The sequence below is a fragment of the Heptranchias perlo genome, chromosome 24 (genome assembly GCF_035084215.1).
Source record: "Heptranchias perlo isolate sHepPer1 chromosome 24, sHepPer1.hap1, whole genome shotgun sequence".
Classification (NCBI taxonomy): Eukaryota; Metazoa; Chordata; class Chondrichthyes; order Hexanchiformes; family Hexanchidae; genus Heptranchias; species Heptranchias perlo.
The window spans coordinates 31191720-31207534 of record NC_090348.1 but is presented as its reverse complement, the minus strand read 5'-3'; the positions used below and the strand labels follow the sequence as shown (position 1 = coordinate 31207534).

Genomic DNA, 15815 nt, shown 5'->3' with positions numbered 1-15815 from the left:
CGGGTACCCACACAGTTACCATGGCGACTGTCTGCAGGCTGACTACAGCACCTAGGCCGCACCTCTAAGCCTCGCTCATGCAGCGAGGAGACTTTGCTCGTTTTGGTTTTTTTTGCAAATCTGCTACCATAAAGGTGGCAACGACTCATCCATCAATCCGGCCTCTGCCGCAAGTATACCTGCCATGCGTCGCTCGTTTCCGTTTATAAATGTAACTTATTTTGATGTGACTGTTGAAAGTAACCACTCCTCCATATGTTTTAATGGGTTTGTGGTCCGTGTCATATCATAAATATCATTCCCGACCAACAGTTCTCCGATTGTAACAAGGGTCATTTATACTTATTACAGTAACAGTTCAGGTATCAGGCACTGCTGTCTGTAATCATTAGGACCTCAAAATTCACATTCTAATCCAACTGTAATAATCATATGTCCTTAAATTAATGTCTAATAATGCAAAAGAGCAATAAAAATTTTTATCATTACAAACTACAAGTCCAAGAATACCTCAGTTATTGTGAACTGCTATGTCCAATGCAAATTAGATGCAGGCTGCCTTGTAAGCAGCTTCAGTAAAAATAATGTTACCAACCTCCAAGGAAATAAACGTTATAAGAGCAAGGATTTCATGAGATGTTTGCTATGTAAATCAATTTATTTTCTATTTATATAAATATATGCACTTTGAAAAAATAAATTACTAAACACAATTATTTAGAAGAGACTTCCTTTTTTGATAATTAGTTGAAGAAGATTGATAAAGTTCATCCAAATTGTTCACACTGACCAAAGGTTGAATAATTAGAATCTAGGTTGCTACCTTTTGTCAAGTCCAAAACCAGAGAGCTAGGAGATGTCATCAATTTGAGTTCTGAAGTTTGCTTTGTTACTGCTTAAAATCTATTGAAATATTTAATAGCCTTAGAGGACCAATGTCTCCACCTCATAAGTTACAAAAGTGAGTTTATATGTAAACAACAAAATGGTGTCTGGTTTACATTCTAGAAATTTCCACACACTCCAGACAAAAAAAGACTCTGCTGTCCTCAAGATCATACAGATGACAATCCTAAATTAGGGATATATAACTTTAAAATTAGGAGTAAATAAGGAATCCACACTGAGGACAATAGCTATGTGGAATAAATTAGGGAAGGAAATAGTATAAATATGAGCTTGGGCCAAACGATGTTCCTGGAGAGATGGGACCAAGGGAGATGGTGAAAAGGTGGATAAATGGGGTTGATTTACATACAAAATGATTTTTTCTATTCCTGAAATGCCCTATGTTCCTAGTTCCATGTAAATAGAAGTTCATTCTTATACTTTCCCAGCCCATGGTAAAGGCATATGGTGCAGTGGTACATCAACACGTGGTCATGGACTGTTAAGATATTAGTCTCCATCTTACTTCAGAGGTAACCAACGAGAAGGATACTGAATATCCAAACGTAAGTTTTGAGGAAAGGGTAAGAGGAGACTTTGAGGTGGTCTAATGGAAATTTTTAAGATTATGAAGGGAACTGAAAGTTGATTCGAACAAATTGTTCAAAATAGCAAAGGATTCAAATACCAAGATACAAAAGATAAAAAATAGGAATGTTATTTGGTAAAGCAACTGCAGAGGGCAGTATAAATAAGTTTATCAATTAGATGCACTTCAGGAGAGAGGTTGGATCAAGGATATGTTGAAAAGGTGGGGTTGATCCATTGAAAAGGGACAGGCCTTTTGACATTCTTAAACTCACAATGGTGAAGTAGTTTTACTCACCCTTTGATCAACATTTTGGAACAGAAGTTGAGTGTCCAAACAATCCATTCTCAAGGAATTTAAATGCATGTGTTTTGGCATACTCCTCCAACAATTAAACTTTAGAACTAATTCACATGCACTTATAAAATGGATATCCAGTTCTTTACTTAAGCAGCTTTAAAACATTCTACAGACTGTTATCACAAGTAGGTCAGGTCATAACCTTTCAATTTATTGATTTCTTACATTCACCGAGCATAAGACCAATACTGATAAGAGCAAGACCACAATATGATTGAAAACATTTTCTTATTTGTTAATTTTTTTGGAAATTTTTTCATCGAGTTATAGCAATGATACAAACATATGTAATCTTGCTTTAAGTAGAAGAGGAAACACTTACTGAAACTTGAACTAATTAAAATAATAAAGGAGCTAAACATGTACATTTGGACAGATTATTTGAATTAGATAAGTTAGGGAGAACAAGGGGACATGTGTTTAAATTACATATGCATAGAACTAGGTTAGATGGCAGGAGGTTTTTCTTATCCCAGAGGGTCATTGATCTTTGAAATAAGTTCTCAGCTTGTGCAGTCAGTGCAGATTCGCTGCAAACGTTCAAAAGGAAGCTGGATAAATTCCTGGAGGAGTCCAATATCACTAAGTACAAAAGGTAGGTAGGATATTCGGTGATGTACCGCGTGGTGATTGTTATCTCCTGGAACTAGTTTTTGATTACCTTCGAGGTCAGAGAGGAATTTTCCAAAATGCTTTTTCCCCCCGAATTGGTCCAAGGTTTTTAAAATCTGCCTTTGTGCCTCTCCCAAAAGATTGCATGGCTGCTGGTGGGTGGGAAACACAACTGAATGGGACAGACTCAATGCACCAGCTGGTCATTTTTTGTCTTGTCTTTTGGCATGCTCGTACAATCCAACCATACAGATCTCTGCCTTAAAGGGGGCATTATTTTCCCCAATTCCACCAAAGAGAACCCAGTACTGCACACCCAAGAAACATTTTAGCAGTGTGTCAAGGGATGTGAATTAGGGCTTTCCCTCTAGCAATAGCCCATTTTTAAAAAGCCTGTTGGGTATCAGATTGGTTTTTGTAACATATTTTCTCCACATCTGCTGCCATTTAGGAGGGGTGAGCTGCAGCCTCAAGTCCACCGCTGAATGTATACAGCTATTTTAAACAAATATGCTCTTCACTAATCTTTACACTTTCTCCCAGCTTCACTGTAGTAATTTTCCTTTAAATCTGCATTTTGGAATTCTGGTTTCTTCTTGTATTGCTGGAGTCTGTCTATTGCAGACGAATATTTAACTTACTGTTGAAAATTTCCATACTACTGCATACAGGTTCAGTTGGCATTTATGGGAAACCATTCTATGATGTAATCAAAATTTCAGTTACCTCCTATCCTTAGAGATTAACAAAGAGCAATATGCTAAAACAGACAATCAGTAGTGCGCTGCCTTGCTGCTCTACAAATCCACAATTCTTAAAATGCATTGGGGTGTTCGAACATACGAACAATGACGGACAGGAAAAGACACTCTGGTCCATCCAGCCTGTCCCACACAATAGTGATACCTTGTGTATCACAATATAGACACACCCCACCCCACACCATGTGGGGGCTGGGAGTTGCCCCATGGCAACAATGGGAGAGAAAATTCACAAACTGATCATCTGGGCCACTCTTACACAAACCCTCAGTGGCCAACTGTAGAAAACTGTTGGATGAGACTAGTCAGTATGCTGCTTCTGTCATCTCAGACAGGATAGCTCAAAATTGTTTTCTCTTTTCTCAGATTTGCTTTTTGTAGTTAAAATTCCAGACTTCGCATGACTTGAAGATCCTTTTCTTACATCATGTCCAAAACTGGTAATTTTAATGCTGCTACAGAAAATGTAATTACCACTGCAAAAAACAAAATAAAATGCAAGAAAATAAGCAAGCTATGTGTATAATACCAAAGATATGTTTATTGATCAATGTTGTCATAATGCATTTTAAAGTCAACATCATTTAACTTTTACAAACATCTGAAAAATAAAATCAACCCTCCAGTGTTAATAAAACAATCCTAAAAGATTTATTTTGTTTGTTATGTGAATGAAAATAAACCTAGTATTTTGCTTGAACATTTCAGTAGCTGTTACAAAACAATATTGATACATTTAAAACACACCACATCCCACTTTTCTATAGATTCTCAGAACATTTATCAGGTTATCGCAACCAGACTGTGTTCAGCTGTGTTTGATTTTTGATGCTCGTGTCCATTTTGAGCACCTCTCGAATAGCCATAGTAGCGTAAGTGGAGGGAGGAAGCGAGAAATCCATTTTCAGGGCTTTATATTTACCATCTGTAATAAGAAATAACGCAGTTAAAAATACATTGCAAGACTATATTTCCCTATATGTACAGAGATAATCACCCATTTATCAGCTGAGCTGCTGGTTATTAGAAATATTCACAGAACCACCAAACTACTTTCATTGTATTTTGCAAGAGGAAGGTGGTGTTACAACCAGAACATTCACCATATTGTAGATATTGTAATTTTAGAGAGTGTTTTCTAAGACATAACCCAGAGAAAATGATTCTTTCTCTCCCTCTGTATTCTAAAGCTGCAAAGGTAAGCTAGTTGAAGGGCTAAGATATGGGGCAGATTGGCAGAACTACCCAGAGATCTTTTCACTGACCTGGAGAAAAATCATGTTTTTTTTAATATCCAGTTGATGCCAGTGCAATAGAGACTTTAAATACACTTGCAGGGTATCAAAACCAGATTTTAATGTTATAACGATTAGCTGCCTTTTCAGCCGCCTGTGTCACTCATTGACATTAAGTACCAGGAAAGGGTGCATGACCAAAATGTTCACCATCTTGCAGATATTGAAATGTTAGAGATGCAGAGCTTCTATATTTTAAACACATTGGCTATTCAGCAACACCAGACAAGAGTTAGAAAAGTACTGCAACAGCTCTCTACTCCTTCATCGAAGTCATTGATATATATAGCGAAAAGATGAGGGCCTAGTACAGATCCCTGGGAAAACCACTTGTCACATCCCTCCAGAGAACAAATTTATGTCACAAGGTTACCTCCAATTCTGTGCGCTCTCACTTTTGCTAATAATCTCTTGTGCAGAACCTTATCAAATGCCTTCTGGAAGTCCACACAGACAACATCCATAGATACTCCCCATCAACCATGCTAGTGACCTCCGCAAATAATTCAATTAGTTTAGTCAGCTATAACCTACCCTTCACAAATCCATGTTGACTCTCTGACCAGCTCATACTTGTCCCAGTGCTCAGTCACACTGTCTCTTATGATAGATTCCAGTAACTGCCCCATAATTGATGTTATGACAGATCTATAGTTTTTTAGATTCTCTCTCAGGCTACTTAAATAATGGAGTGACATTTGCAATTTTCCAATCCGAAGGCAGATTCCAGAATCTAGAGAGCTTTGGAAAATTATGACTAACACATCTGCAATTACCTCACCTATTTCTTTTAATATGCTGAGGTAGAAACCATCAGGTCCTGTGACAAAAATTGAATTTAAGTGTGATGATATTATATTTATCCCCTCCACATTGTTATATTAAAATGAGGGCTCTGGTAATGCAAAGCAGGAACTCTTCAATGATGCCTTCTATTTTGTTAACAGGTGGACAGTTGTGTCAGTTTTTTGGATCCAACCAGTGAATGAATAATTTTTATAAATTTGTTTCTTTCCAATTTAATATGTAAGTGCATCAAAATCTAAATGAATTATGTCTTGCACGATACAGGACAGGAGCAGACTTTAGTTATATTAAAACATGCTTCTGTGATGGATCAACTGGTTAAGGCAGTGAATAGTAGAGCTACACAGACCAACAAGATCCCAGCTCTGATCTTCAGTCTTAGAAGTAGGCGTGTTCGCGGTGGGTAGGGGTCGGGATTCACATTTTTAACAATTTAACCCCCCAACCCCCAATGTGCGGGAAATGGTCGGGGGGGGGGGGGGGGGGGTTAAATCGTTAAAAATGTGAATCCCGACCCCTACCCACCGCGAACACGCCTACTTCTAATTTTACCGCGGCAGGTGGGGGGGTGGCCAAGTAACCCACTTTGGAGAGGCAGGTCAGTGATTTTAATATTTAAATGTGGCTCCGTTCTTCAGATTCTATGAGCTATTTGAATTTAAATGACTGGGGGCCGGGTTTCCCAGAGCTCGGGAAATCTGGCAGCTGAAGGGAGGCGATAGCTGCCAGCTCCAGTAGGTAAGTGCTTTTCCAGCACTGCTTGTGGGCCAGGAGGAGCAGGAGTGCTTCCCCCGGCCCCTCAAGCAAACCTTCTGCTGTGATCTCGCTTCCCCCCACCTCCTCGCTGCCATGCTCTGAGCACCCACCCCCCATCTTCTCGATTGCCAGGGACCGTCCCCAACGGTCCCCAGCTGCAGCCAGATTGAGAGGCTGGCCCAGCACTCGGCCAGCCTCTCAATCTGGCTGGCTGTCGGGCGGAAAGCGGAGTAAAAATATTCTAATGAGGTCCTGTCGCTAAATTCGGCAGGACCTCCACCTTCCTGTTATTTCCGGTTTCCTAGCTGCTGACACGCACCCCCCTGTTCCCTCCCTGTAAATATCAGGGCCATGATCTCAGCCATTTGGTATACTTATGTTGGCCCTGGTGCCCCTGGGTTGAGGTAGGAAAACAGGTCAGGATTCCCATTCTGATTGCTATTAAGTGATACCTAAGCTTGTGGATATTGAATAAGGTCAGGATTGGACTTGGCTTTGAAGTTGAATAATTGACAACACTCACTGTCTAGGATCATACATGAAGAATGACCGATTGAGCAACATACCAATGATGACCGGCACCCATAGAACCGTGGCCCAGCAAAGAGGGAGGACCTTCAGTGCAGAGGAGCGAAACTTGTCAGGAAAAAACATGACACTTGGGCTTTCAATGTTAGAGAATGCAATGCAAATTAGTCAATTTAATATCAATTCAATATCATCATGATTCATTCCCAAGTCAAATGTTTTCCCTACCTTTACAGGATTCAGGTAAAGATGTTCCTTCCAGCTTTTCCACATCAGTGTGAACCAATGGAATTTTGTTATCATCATACACTAAGATCTCCCTGTGAAATTGAGATATCCAACAAAAAACTACATTTCAGTAATCTGAAGGCAAAGAAATACTTAACTTATCAGCATAACAGGACGATCAATCATTTTGTAGCTTTAGATAGTTTCAAGCATTAAAAAAATGGGAAAAGACTATTTCGTCCATCAAGCCCACCACATCCAGTCACGGGACAGCCTTGTACACCATTTCCCCACTTCCTACTCATACAATCTCCTGGGAGCAGCAAGAACAGAGAAAACCTGGGGCTAATTTAGAAAAAATTCCTCTCCAACGTCCTATGGCAATCAAGCAAAGCTTCAGGAGATTGTGGTAACCCATAAATTCTTCTAATCTCAGCCAGCCTGCAACTTACCTTCTAACTGGAAACGTCCTCCTCTTTAAGGAACTTGTCCAGCTCCTTTTTGAAGAGCTGCAGGGAATCCATACTCTATATGCTTTGGTAATCTGTTCTGGATGATTACTCTCTGAAAAGAAATACTTCCTAACTTCTAACCTAAATCCTTGCATTTTATACATATACTCCAAACATTTATGTGCAAATATGTAAGCTCTTCAGTGAGAGACAGCAGTGATGGGTTGAGAGCATTGCTCTACTTTGCACCCTGCAACAGTATCTGCAAAAGCTCATGAACAGCCAAGCTGATGGATGCTCTTTAAATATCCTTCTGCACCACCAACCAGAAAATTCAAACCTTAAAAGAGCACTTCTACCTCACTTCGAAAGGGTTACAGTTTCTATTATAAACTCTGCCCAGGCCAGAAGTGGCAAACCTGTGACTCTTCTATTTCTGAAATGTGGCTCTCAGTATTCAAACTGACAATAGTGCAGCTTCCCTTCCCTGCTGAACTGGTGCAAGCATGACCAGCAGTTGCTGTTATAGATTGAACAGCCAAAAGCAGTTGTGCAGGCAGCACATAACAGCAGTGGCAGAAACTGGAAAAAAAAAGTAATTGGGAGAAGAAGAAATGCTATCCAGTGAGGAGCACTGTGGCTAGGTGTGGCAGAGAGCACCGGGAGCATGATCCAGCAGTGAGTCAGGCATGAATTGTAGGAAATAATTTTGTGGTCCATATTGTGTAGGGAAAGGAAATTATTAATGATCATTGAAAAACTAAAGCACAAAACTGAATCTAGGGCAATTCTGAAAAAGAGAGATTTTTGTGCAGTGCAAGTTCAATGCCTAGGCTATGTTGCAAGTGTTTTAAATGTATTTATCTGAAAACATCAATATTCCTGCTGCAGGGAGAGCCTCAAATTGAATCTTCCACCCTGCTAAGGCACTCCAGTGGGATGAATTATGGAGAGCATCCAGAAGCAGTTCCACTGTAACTAGCAGAGGCACTACTTCAAACTTGCTTGAAGGGTCTTCCAGAATTACCAAACCCTGGGAAACTACAACAGGTTGGGACATAAAAGCATTTTTTCTCTTAAAATTTCACTGATAGCCTGAGAGCCACACACCTGCCATCGGCACAATGGTACCCCTGAACATATGTGACCCAACATTTGCAGAGTCAATGCCAGCAGCTCTTTGTGAGAATCAGTTTCTCTTTCTGGCTCTTCAGATTTGAAAGGTTAACCACATACCAGGTCACGGGGACACTATTTACGTAGTCATGGGGATGCCATGGGAGATCTACAGTAGTACATCTAAAGTCTTGTCTTTACATTTCCTGTAGGTATCACATTGCTTCCTGTAATATTCCCCCATCACCCTGTTCTGAATCACCATGAGCAAAGCCACAAGAAATCTGTAAGAAAGTGAAATCTCGAAAGATTCCCTCCCATAGGTATACAATACTTGAGACCTGAGAAATGAGAAACACTGATACGATACAGAATTGTCCCTTTTACTCAAGTTTACGTATATACAAAAAAATGTACAGTCAAAATGCCCAAGTGACTAATTTTGTTTAGGATAGGAAGGAATATCAACATTCTTCACCTCAAACACAATTACTGAAAACAAGGACAACTAGTCCAAATTTAGCGTTAGTGTAGTTTTTTAATAAAACCCATTCTGACTTTAATACTCACCAGGTGACATTCTGAGGGCGAATAATGATCTTCCTGTATGCTCCTGATAATGAATAATCTCGAATTTTGTGTCTCATGTTATTTATATCCAAACCATCTGCAGCCATCATTTCTTCATAGGCCTTGCCAACTTAAAAATGTACATATAACACAGACACACTATGAGAAATGTACCATTTCACTATTACATAAATGTCCCATATTACATAAACAGTTGCTATTTTAAAGACGTACGATGGCAGCACAAGTGTTCTGAAACTATAAAATCACCGTAAAACAATATTTAGTGCCCCCTTATATGATGCATTTTTCATTTCTAGTACTTCATCAAAATAAAATAGTAGCAAATAGAGCAATACTCAAACTCTTGCTGCAAGAACGTTGTCACGGTAGATTTCAAACTCATTCAAAGAAACCATCCCAGTGCAAGAAGAAATCTACTCAAAGCTTGGATTTGTTTGGCTTTTAGTATACTACCAACACACTGGGCTCGATTTTACCGTCGGGTTTCATGTGGGTTTCCAGCGGGGGGGCCCCGAAAATCCCGATATCCAGGCACGTGACCGGATCGCGCCACGATCCCGACCACTTCCGGGTTCCCCGATGACGTGCGGGGCTGCATGCGCGGCCCCCGCTGGTGGGAATCCCGCAGGCAATTAAAGCCAGCGGGGTTCCACTTGAGTGTACTTACCTTGCTTGTTGAGGTCATTAAATGAGCTGAATCAGCTGTCATAACAGGAAGTGTGGGATTTTACCTTCAACGCAGAGTGTTTCACACACTGGGGGAAACAGTCTCCCTCCAACCAGACGTGTTGCAGCCTGTGGCAGCTGCCAAGGTGCACTCCACGGGGTGGGGGGGTGGTGGGGGGAGAGCCCTCACCCACGCAGGAGGCCACCGTGTCACATAGGGCAACCCCTGCCCCCCACCACCCCCCGCCAAGCCAGAGGACAGACCGATGCGAAACCGCAGCCCCAGTCCGAGGAACCACCCACCTACCCTGCACAACCCCTCAGACCAACACCTGCCAGATGGGTGGTGCGTGGACATCCTCGGAGGACGGACAGCATGACCAGCCCCAGCAGCCTCACAGTCCACGCCGTCCGCCGCAGAGACGTGGAGCCCCCCAACACGGTGCTGTTGCACGCCCACCTGCACAGCAGGAGGGAGGGCAACCGCAGAGAGATGCGTCGCAGGAGGCATTACCCTCCGCACAGGGTGTACAGACCGAGGCTCAGCGGCATGGACCCCTCCGAGGAGCAGTGCATACGTTGGCTCAGTGTCAATCGCCAGGTAGTCGCCGACATCTGCAGCCTCCTGAACGACGAGCTGCTCCCGGATGGACCAGGCAGAATCCCCTTACCTGTCGCCGTCAAAGGCACCACTGCCCTCAACATCCTCGCATCCGGATCCTTCCAGGGTGCCACCAGGGACATCACCGGGGTCCGTCAGTCGTCTGCACACGAGTGCATAAGGCAGGTCACCGATGGGTCGTTCCGCAGGGCCTCGCACTACATCAACGTCGCCATGGAAGAGCGCAGGCAGATGGAGAGGGCGGTTGGCTTCCATGCCATGGCTGGCGTCCCACGGGTGCAGGGTGTAATCAGCTGCACCCACATCGCAATACGGGCACCTCCGCATCAGCCAGGGCTGTTCAGCAACAGGAAGGGGCATCACTCCACGAACGCCCAGCTCATTTGTGACCACCGCCAGAGATTCGTACACGTGTGCGCCAGATTCCCCGGCAGCTGCCACGATGCCCTCGCCCTCAGGGAGTCCACGGTCCCGCACATCTTCCACGCACCCAACGCGGGCAACGGCTGGCTCATCGGCGACAAGGGGCCTCCCCTACACACGTGGCTCATGACGCCTCTAAGGAACCCCATCACCGGCCCGGAGCGTCGGTACAATGACAGCCACACTGCTACCAGGTCCACAATTGGGCAGACCATAGGGCTGCTCAAGACGCGCTTCATGTGGCCTGATCGTTCTGGGGGAGCACTCCACACACACCATTCAGAGTGGGACGAACCATAGTTGTCTGCTGTGCCCTGCACAACATGGCACAACAGAGAGGGGTGCCGCTGGAGGAGGCCCCAGCAACACCCGCCACCCACATTGAGGACGGCGATGAGGACGTGGAGGTGGAGGAGGAGGGGGACGCGCGCGAGGATGAGGAATGACCCATGCGCCGAACCCCGACTCACCGAGATGGTCGCCGGGCCATGGAGGCACTCATATGTCAACGGTTCTCCTCGAGTCAGACATTGCGAGGCGTTCGCATCTCCTCACCTGCACATGCGAGGGGCCATACCAGCCCCCTCCACCGAAGAGTGTTGCCAGTACTCCTGCACCCACAGCAGTGTGCCCAATGGGCGGCAGCAGGTGTTCGCCGTCATGATGGGCTGCACGGAGCGCACCTATTGCACAGTCCGCAGAAGAATGGACGAGAGGTGGCACGAGTGGTGAGAACGATAGTGTTTAATGTCGACAGGGTTCAATACGATAAACAAAAAGTATACAAATTAACAGACACCCTGGTGCATACCCTTTGTGTTTACAACGCCTTTGGAGTTCTTCTTCGGGTACCCCTACGTGGTGCTACCCCTGTGGCTCCAGCAGAGGTAGTGGCAGGTTGCTTGTGTTGTTGCCCTGACCGGGTAGATGCTCTGGGCGGACGGCCCCTGGGTTTCGGTGCCCGTGAGGGCACCTTCACAGACTGCTCCTCCTGCACCTGTGCAGGGGCAGACTCGGTCACCTGGAGAGGAGGCACCATTGCGGGTACTGGTTGAGAGGGGGGCAACGGGTGGGACGTGGGGGCACCTTGAGAAGTGTCTCCGCTTCCATGTCCCCGGTCACCATCATCCCTCTCGTGGCCTCGGCCCACATCACCCCTTCCACCCTGCTGGACGGCAGTTTGGATTGCATGTGTGAGGCCTTGCAACGCCACCCCTAGCGTATCCGTCAGCCTGTTTATGGCGGCGGAATGTTGCTCACCCTGGATCCGTACAGCCGTTGTCAGGGCCTGCACGGACTCTATGTGGAGCTGTGCGTGACGCTCGAGGGAGGCCAGCCTGTCCACCACCGCAGACGCTCCCGCACCTACCCGCGACACTGTGTCGCCGGTACCCTCCTGTGCCTGCGCCACCAATGCCCGCATGCAGGAGTTGGACTCCTCCATCGCCTGCACGATTGCCGACAATGCGCGCGGCACCTCTCCCAGTACCTCGGCAATTGGCTGGTGCCCCTCGACGACTCTCCTTTTCACTGGTGGCCCCCTGGGTTCAGCATCTGGGTCCGGCTGAGCAGAGCCTGGAGATGAGCGCTCCCACCGACGCGGACCCTCCGCGGCTGCCCCTGCCACCAGGGTCTGCTCATGCTCACACGTGCGCGGTGATTCACCAAGTGCAACCCCAACCAGTTGGCGAGGGGGACCCACCGAGGTGCGTGTCTCTGCGCTGGTGGATGGTTGGCTCACATGTGACGATGCACCCTCAGAGACCGGCATGTCCTCTGAGGAATCGCCCTCCTCGCACGAAGCGCTCGCAGACGGCCCTGCAAGGGAACAGAGGGCACTATGAGGCATGTGCACAGAGGTCGCGGTGCGCCAGATGGCAGGTGATGCTAAGGTCATTCGCGATCATGAGTGTTGAGTGTCGGCTGTCCCTTACCGGCCGATGCTGTAGCGCCAGACTCACCATCGCCCACTGACAGGCACAGTTGCGTTCCGCTCAGCTCCAGCGCCTCCGCCTCGGCGTCCGTGAGCTCGAGCACGTGCGGCGGGCCCTCTCCAGTGCGGTCCCTTTCCCGCGCGTTCTTGGATCTCTTCTCCTGTGAAGGCAAAACACAGATGCGTGAGTGCGTGCAGATTGCATTGTGAGACGCCTGGAGCATCGGTGTGGGTGGGTTGCGCGTGGGGCGGATGGATGGGAGGATGCGTGTGCCACATGCCCGTCCCATTGCATTGGGGTTGGGGCGTGTGGTGGTGTTCCAGTGGGGACGGGGATGGTGGGTGAGTGCAGGCACGGTGAGGATGGTGAGTGAGTGGCTGTGAGGATTGCTGTGGGAGCGCTGTCGTGGCTGTGTGGAAGGGGTTGTGGGGTGTTTGGCGTGATGGTCGAGACGGGTTCTGGTGGGGGGGGGGCGTTCGTGTACTCACCTTGCCGGACCTCGTGAGGTCGTTGAAGCGCTTGCGGCACTGCTCCCAAGACCTGCTTGTGTTCGAGCTGCTGCTCACCTCCGCCGCCACCTCTGCCCATGCCCTCCTGGTTACCGAGCCAGGGCACTTCCGTCCGTCCCTCGGGAAGAGGGTGTCCCTCCTCCTCCGCACACCGTCCAGGAGGAGCTGCAGCGCGTGGTCGGAAAAGCAGGGCGCAGCTTTACCCCTGGGTTGCGCCATGGTCTGCTTCCTGGTGCTGGATGCAGGGGGGGCTCTGTGGGACTGCCCCTTTAAGTGCGGCTCCAACATCGCGCTGGCGTCACTGCGCATGCGCGGGCAGCCGGCGCACAGCTGGCCTGCGGCGAACCCGGAACCACGGCTCAACTAGATCAATTATCCCGCGATCGCGCGGGGGGCGCCCTCAATTAACCGGCCGCGTTTTCCACGCTCCCGGAGGACCACCCGCTGGGAACCCGCAGGCCTGGTAAAATTGGGCCCACTGTCTGTAGTATATACCACCTACCAATGGGGCATTATGGCTACTGTATATACCATCTAACACCAGCACTCATTGGCTACAATATATACGATTTACCACCTGCGCTCCGAGCTGCAGTGTGTACAATCTACCACTAGCACATTGTGGCTCTAGTACCTACTAACTACAGGACAAACTGCAGCATTTGACCGAGTGTGGCACCGGGGAGCCCAAGTAAAATTGAAATCAATGGGAATCAGGGGGAAAACTCTCCAGTGGCTAGAGTCATGCCTAGCCCAAAGGAAGACGGTAGTGGTTTTTGGAGGCCAATCATCTCAGCCCCAGGACATTGCTGCAGGAGTTCCTCAAAGCAGTGTCCTAGGCCCAACCATCTTCAACTGCTTCATCAATGACCTTCCCTCCATCATAAGGTCAGAAATGGGGATGTTCGCCGACGATTGCACAGTGTTCAGTTCCATTCGCAACCCCTCAAATAATGAAGCATTCCGAGCCCGCATGCAGCAAGACCTGGACAACATCCAGGCTTGGGCTCATAAGTGGCAAGTAACATTCGTGCCAGACAAGTGCCTGGCAATGACCATCTCCAACAAGAGAGTGTCTAACCACCTCCCCTTGACATTCAATGGCATTACCATCGCCAAATCCCCCACCATCAACATCCTGGGGGTCACCATTGACCAGAAACTTAACTGGACCACCCATATAAATACCGTGGCTACAAGAGCAGGTCAGAGGCTGGGTATTCTGCGGCGAGTGACTCACCTCCTGACTCCCCAAAGCCTTTCCACCATCTACAAGGCACAAGTCAGGAGTGTGATGGAACACTCTCCACTTGCCTGGATGAGTGCAGCTCCAACAACACTCAAGAAGCTCGACACGATCCAGGACAAAGCAGCCCGCTTGATTGGCTCCCCATCCACCACCCTAAACATTCACTCCCTTCACCACCGGCGCACAGTGGCTGCAGTGTGTACCATCCACAGGATGCACTGCAGCAACTCGCCAAGGCTTCTTCGACATCACCTCCCAAACCCGCGACCTCTACCACCTAGAAGGACAAGAGCAGCAGGTACATGGGAACAACACCACCTGCACGTTCCCCTCCAAGTCACACACCATCCCGACTTGGAAATATATCGCCGTTCCTTCATCGTCGCTGGGTCAAAATCCTGGAACTCCCTTCCTAACAGCACTGTGGGAGAACCTTCACCACACAGACTGCAGCGGTTCAAGAAGGCGGCTCACCACCACCTTCTCAAGGGCAATTAGGGATGTGCAATAAATGCCGGCCTCGCCAGCGACGCCCACATCCCATGAACGAATAAAAAAAAAAGCAGCTCATCAAGCTTACTTCAACAGCTCCTCCCAAACCAGTCACTTCAACCACCAACGACAAGAGCAGCAACACCGTCACCCCCAAACTCTCCGAGTCACACACCATCCAGACTTGGATATATAAATTGCCAATCCTTCAATGCTGCAACATAAAATTCCTGGAATTTCCTACCTAAACACCATCACCCCGAGGACTGCAGAGGGCCCTAATCTCTGAAATTCCCTCCCTAACCTCTCTGCCTCTCCCTCTTCCTTTAAGATGCTCCTTAAAACTGACCTCTTTGACCAAGCTTTTGGTCACCTGTCCTAATATCTCCTTCCGTGGCTCGGTGTCAAATTTTGTTTGATACCGCTCCTGTGAAGCGTCAGTTGTTGTTTTTGTTGTTGTTGAAGAACAAGAAAGGTCACCAATACATTCTCAGAGTAACTTGGGATGGGCAGTAAGTGTCGCCTGTCAGCATCGTCCACATCCAAAGAACAAATTTTTTTAAAATCCATATATAAAGCACCACTTTAGATACTGCCCACAGCTGTTCAGCAACCAAGCACTTCATATTTTGTTGAGGTCAGAAAGGATTTGCTATCACACTATGCATATCTCTCTGTTCATGTTTACAATAAAGACTGCCAGTAGCTATACTATCTCACATACATATATAAAACTTGATGAATTCTTAAGATTGTCCCAAAAATTATCTCTTGGGCTGCATTGATGCTGGGAACACAAATGTAGTAACAAATCATCAGTGAATTACAGTAGTGATCGAGTGTGGGTAGACCTCAAGTACACAAACTGCATGTAAAGTCCATCAGCCTGTGCTTACAGCATTAGAGAACAGATGTGTCAAGATGGTAAACTCTG

The 15815-nt window shown here is 46.8% G+C and overlaps 1 protein-coding gene across 3 annotated transcripts in view; it reads right to left on the bottom strand.

Annotated features, from left to right (window-relative positions):
• Nucleotides 1-3731: 3731 nt before the first annotated feature.
• The window catches only part of pus7 (pseudouridine synthase 7), a 65154-nt gene continuing 53070 nt past the window's right edge, over nt 3732-15815 (bottom strand). For all 3 annotated transcript variants that reach the window (XM_068005016.1, XM_068005015.1, XM_068005017.1), the window contains exons 14-16: nt 8963-9092; nt 6825-6916; nt 3732-4135 (exon numbers count right to left, since the gene is read on the bottom strand). In XM_068005016.1, the coding sequence (XP_067861117.1) occupies nt 3999-4135; nt 6825-6916; nt 8963-9092 (359 nt within the window). In that variant the 3' untranslated portion in view covers nt 3732-3998. The remainder of the gene's footprint in view (nt 4136-6824; nt 6917-8962; nt 9093-15815) is intronic.